Raw genomic sequence first — 5,381 nt, forward strand, 5'->3', positions numbered from 1 at the left:
AGGGGGGGGTCCCCTTGAGCACGGAGTGCCCAGGCGAGGGGGGAGCCAAGCAGGGTGCTGCGGACCCGGGGAGGGATGGGTGCCACTGTTGTGCCACGCGCTGTTTACTGTTTGGGCTACAAAGCGGCTTTGTTCTTCTCCTCAGGACACTCTGAATAACAACTCTCTGGGGAAAAAGCACAGTTGGCAGGAGCGGGTGTCCCGGTCGTCGTCCCCTCTGAAAACGGGTGAGTTCTCAGGCTGTTGGCCAGGGGCAGGTCCTTGCACCCTTTCATGGCTCTCAAGCCTGGGGCAAATGGTACCGGAGCAGGAGGCTGGAGAAAACATCTCACATGGATGCAGGGTGCATGTCCATCTTGAGTTTGGGTGGCATCCCTGGCCACCTTCCCTGTCAGGGAGCATCACCCTCTGCGAGGCTGTCAACGCTGCTCTCCTTCCCCTCCAGGTGAGCAGACCCCTCCCCACGACCACGTTTGCCTGAGTGATGAGGTCAATCACCAAAACAGCACAACCTCCACCAAAGACCGGGGCACATCCACGGAGAGCCCGTGCCGGCGCACAGCAGCCACCCAGATGGCACCCGCCTGCGTCACCTCATCCCGGCCACCCGAGAAGCACCAGACCACCAGCCGACCCCCACCGCACGGTGCCAGCGTGGTGGTGGTGACGACGAGGGTCCCCGAGGCCCACCGGGACCGCATTCGCTACCAGACGGACGTGAGGCTGGAGGCCACAGAGGAGATCTACCTGACACCCGTGCAGAAGAACTCGGACCCACTGGAGACTGACAAGCCCTTCCTGTCTCAGTCCAGTGAGAATCGCATGTCCATCAGCTCCGACGTCGACACCTCTGGATATTCAGCCCTGGCGGGGAAAACCAACCCCTCCATCAGCGAGGAGGATGAGGTGCTGGACTACATGTCCTCCCCCGACAAGACGAACCTGTCCAGGGCTTCCTGTGGTGGTGGGAGCGGTGGCTCCCGGCCAGGGCACAACCTTCAGAGAGCCTCGGTGAGTTCGGACACCAGTGCCCTCTCCTACGACTCGGTGAAATACACGCTGGTGGTGGACGAGAACGTGCAGCTGGAGCTGGTCAGCCTCAAGCAGTGCTACTCGGGCTACAGCGACGAGAGCGACTCGGCCACCGTCTATGACAACTGCATCTCCTCGCCCTACGAGTCGGCCATCGGCGAGGAGTACGAGGAGGACGCGCTGAAGCACGACTCGGTCTGCCTCTCCGAGGACTCCACTCCTGAGGCGGACATCCACTTCTCCAAGAAGTTCCTCAACGTCTTCATGAGCGGCCGGGCACGCTCCTCCAGTGAGTGCTGGGCACCGGGGGGAGGTGGGCTGGTGGCCGCCTGCGTGGGCAGCCCTGCCCATCCCTGGTACAAGGCTGGGGGCATGCCCAGGAGATGGAAACCCACCACCAGCAGACACGAGCCCCAGTTCTGCTTGCTGCAGCCTGTGGCTTTGTCCTTGGTGGCCAGGGAGGCATGGGAGGGCTTGGAAAAGCCTTGCAAGCTGCAGGCAAGGGTGGGCGGAGGTGTTTCAGGCTGCTTTTTTTGGCTAGCCCGAGGTGTGGCCAAGCTGAGGGGGAGCTGAGTGGTCTCGCAGGGTGGACAGCATCTCCCTCCTGGAGTGTTACCCTCCTCCCCAAGCCCAGAGGAGCACCAGGGCTGGTGGCATGATCTGGCAGGCAGGGCTTCCCACGGTGTGGCTGGTCCCACAGTGCTGGTGGCACCAGCTGTCACTGCTGCGTGAATTGGCGTGGGGAGGTCGTGGTCCCAGCGGGGACCATCGTGGTGGCTGTAGCCCTGCCTTCCTCTCCTGTGGCACTGCGCGGCTTTGTCTCGGCCGAGCCATCCCCCGGCAGCCTGCCCGGCCCGTGTCCTTCCCTTGGCTGTGGTGCTGAGCCCTCAACGCTGAGACATCCCCCTCTGCCTTCATCCCCAGGTGCCGAGTCCTTCGGGTTGTTCTCCTGCGTGATCAACGGGGAGGAGCAGGAGCAGACCCACCGCGCCGTCTTTAGGTGAGCTTGCAGGTGCGAGCGGTGTCCCCAGCCTCTCGCAGGGGAACGCCATGGTGGGGCCAGCCCAAGCCCCAGTGTTTGCAGTGTAGGAAGCCCCAAGGACCAAACCACTGCCTGTAGCTCATGCCCTGCCCAGGAGCAACATCTGCCCAGGCTGCTGCAGGGGCAAGCTCCGAGGGCAGCCGGGACCTCTGGGGAGCAGCGTGGGTGGTGCGGTAGGGGATACCCTTGCCTTAGGTGCCAGGATGCTGCCGCCTTTTGAGCCTAAACCTGCTCGGATGCATTATTTAGTGTCTCAGGTCCCCGTGGCTAATTACACCAGCCAGGGTGGTGCCCGTCTGAGCCGGTGGTGGGGTTTGCCTTGCCCCCTGAGATGGCCGCCAGCACTGCTGGCCAGCCAAGTGCTAGTGCCTCCCTACCCAGGTTTGTGCCTCGCCATGCGGATGAGCTGGAGCTGGAGGTGGATGATCCTTTGCTGGTGGAGGTGCAGGCAGAAGATTACTGGTATGAGGCCTACAACATGCGGACGGGCGACCGGGGCATTTTTCCTGCCTACTACGCTATCGAAGTCACCAAGGACCCAGACCACGTAACAGGTACCAAGGCTTTGCGTGCAGCCTGCTGATGTCCCCCATCTTGTGTCCACCTCCTCTGTGCCGAGCGGAGGCTGGTGCTGAGCAGGGGGATGGAGGGAGGACCAAGCTGGGCACCCGTCAGGCAGCAATGGGCAGCTTCTGGTGTGATGCTGGGAGCTGATACCTGGTGTTGCAGGAAGCTTTCCCTGGGCAGGGAAATGTGCCAGGGTGGGAATATGGAGAGGGGAGGTAGAGCTCAGCCCACATGCCTGGTCATCCCGGTGGTGATCCTGGCCGTGTGCTCTCTCTTCCAGCTCTGGCCAAGAGCAGCGACTGGGTGGACCAGTTTCGGGTGAAGTTCCTTGGCTCCGTGCAGGTTCCCTATCACAAGGGCAACGACGTGCTGTGCGCGGCCATGCAGAAGGTAGTGTCCCACCCCATCCCTGGGAGCGGGAGCGCCCTGGTCCTCCTGGCAGCAGGGCAGAGCCTCGGTAGGGAAGGGAAGGGGTGAACCGTCATCACTGCTCACGAGTCCCAGGGCTTTGTCTCTCTGTCTTCTCCCCTAGATTGCCACCACGCGCCGCCTCACTGTGCACTTTAACCCACCCTCCAGCTGCGTCCTGGAGATCAGCATGCGTGGGGTCAAGATTGCCGTGAAAGCCGATGACTCCAAGGAGCACAGCAAGGTATTGTCCCGCTCCCCGCTCATCTCGTCCCTTCCCCGGCTGCTGCTCTGAGCTGGCTCGTGTGCTACAGGTCATGTTTGCGTATGAAAATCGAGGGTCTCCACCCCACATCTGAGGGGGGTGAGAAACACCATCAGCGGGGTTGTAGGCCCACCATCAGGGTCGTCCGTGCCGCACGGGGGTCCCAGCTTTGGGCCGTATCACCGGCTGATGCCCTCGCCCCTGCCAAGCGCGTTGGTGTGCCGGAGTGCTGTGAGCTGATCCGTACCGGTAATCGGTCAGCTGCTGCTAAACCTTTCTGCTGCTATTTTGGGTGGTGTCCTCCAGATCTGCCCTGTAATCTCTTTAGCTGGCTAGGGCAGGCTGCTGATTAGCGTTCTCCGTAAGTAGCCTAGCGAAGGACAGCGAGATGCTGGGCAGAGGCAAGCGAGGGCTTTGCAGCAAGCTGTTGGGAAACCTTCCCTGAGGGTCGAGGAGAGGGGTGGTTCGTGGCTTGGAGTGCTGTGACAGAGCTGGGCTGGCGGTTCTACAAGTCTTGCCTGTATCTAGAGGATGCCATCAACTTTTAGTTATTCTTTAAAAACCTATAAATAAATTCTCATTTCTGGCTGGGACCCTGCGAACAGCTACGCTTGAATGACTTATTTAGTTCTAAGCTATCCCCTCACCTTGTACCTGCTGGTATTTCTGGGAGCCTTTTTAGCGAGGGAGAAGGGCTGGGTGTGCAACAGCACCCTGGGGACAGGCACTTGGGACCATCATGAAACCGCTGCCGGTCGCAGCCCGGGATCAGGCTCCAATTCATTTCATGGCTTGGACCAAGTGCGTATTTCCAGGGGCCGGAGACTGGCTGCCCTGCAGGGTGATGGGGAGGAAAGCTTTTTGACAGTTTCTCTCTCTCTCTTTCCCCCAGGTAAACAAGTGTAGCCATTTTTTCCAGCTGAAGAACATTTCCTTTTGTGGGTACCATCCAAAGAACAACAAGTGAGTAGTAAGGAGGTGCAGGGTGGCTCTCAATGCCAGCAGCTTGTTGCGGAGGCTTGGCTGCCTTCCCACTCCCTGGGGACAGCAGGACTGGGGTGGGAAAGTGACGGGGAGGCTGCCCAGCACCCCGGTCCTGAGGGCTCCCCTTCTCCGTGAGCCCAGTGCTGCAGCTTCAAGCAAAAGCAGGTTTTGGATGAGAACTACATCCCAGAGCTGGGCATGGGCTGTGGCAGCTGGTGGCCACTCAGGTTTGGGGTCGGAGGGTGTTGCAGGTCCCAAACCCTTGCGCTCAAGGGTAGGGACACCTCGGGGATGCTGGGGTACCTGTGCCTGCTTGTCTGCTGGTCCACTCCCACCCACTCTCTCTGCCCTCAGATATTTTGGGTTCATCACCAAGCACCCTGCTGACCACAGATTTGCCTGTCACGTCTTTGTCTCGGAGGAGTCCACGAAGCCACTGGCGGAGTCCGTAGGGTGAGTCCTGGCTGGGCAGGGAAGGCTTGCTCCCCAACGGCCGGAGAAACGAGGCAGCTGGGCTCAGTCCTGCCATCTCCCTATACCTGTGGGGCTTGGGGCAAGAGCCAGAGCTGACAGGGCTACGGGCAACGTATTCCTGACGGCACTGGAACGAGTCCCAGCGCAAGGCTTTGCGGGCAGATGGCTGGAAATCCTGTGCTGCACAGGGAATCGGAGCAAGGATGGAGACCCTGCGGCTCTGATGGCAGCTCTGGGTGCTGACACGGGAGGGACAAGGGGCTGGGGGGGGGGTCAACCTGGCCCCGGGGCAGGGAGGGAGGGTGAGAATGGAAGCGGGGCTCCGTAAATGCCTCGGGGGGGAAGGATGCTGCTCAGCTTTGCCCGGTGCTGTGTTGCAGGAGAGCTTTTCAGCAATTCTACAAGGAGTATGTGGAGTACACGTGCCCCACGGAGGACATCTACCTGGAGTAGGGGCTGGCACAGGCACCTCCTGCCCAGCCAGGGCTGCAGACTCGCCCCTTCCCCCGGCCGTGCATGGACAAGAGCTGCTTTGAGCCTGGAAGAGGAGCGGGCCCGGGGCAGGGCTCCCCGGGGCCTGGAGCGATGCCTCTTTTCGTGACTTCCCTT

At 61.2% G+C, this 5,381-nt stretch overlaps 1 protein-coding gene across 1 annotated transcript; it reads left to right on the forward strand.

The window, feature by feature from the left end:
* Window positions 1–145: 145 nt before the first annotated feature.
* Window positions 146–5,381, forward strand: MAPK8IP1 (mitogen-activated protein kinase 8 interacting protein 1; the record flags this gene model as incomplete). Its single annotated transcript, XM_009710486.1, has 9 exons — window positions 146–227; window positions 446–1,321; window positions 1,957–2,032; window positions 2,456–2,628; window positions 2,922–3,031; window positions 3,174–3,293; window positions 4,207–4,277; window positions 4,653–4,751; window positions 5,153–5,381. Coding segments are annotated over 9 exons (1,680 nt in total), but the record flags the coding sequence as incomplete, so codon positions are not given.

This window comes from Cariama cristata, unplaced genomic scaffold (genome assembly GCF_000690535.1).
Source record: "Cariama cristata isolate BGI_N322 unplaced genomic scaffold, ASM69053v1 scaffold32851, whole genome shotgun sequence".
Classification (NCBI taxonomy): Eukaryota; Metazoa; Chordata; class Aves; order Cariamiformes; family Cariamidae; genus Cariama; species Cariama cristata.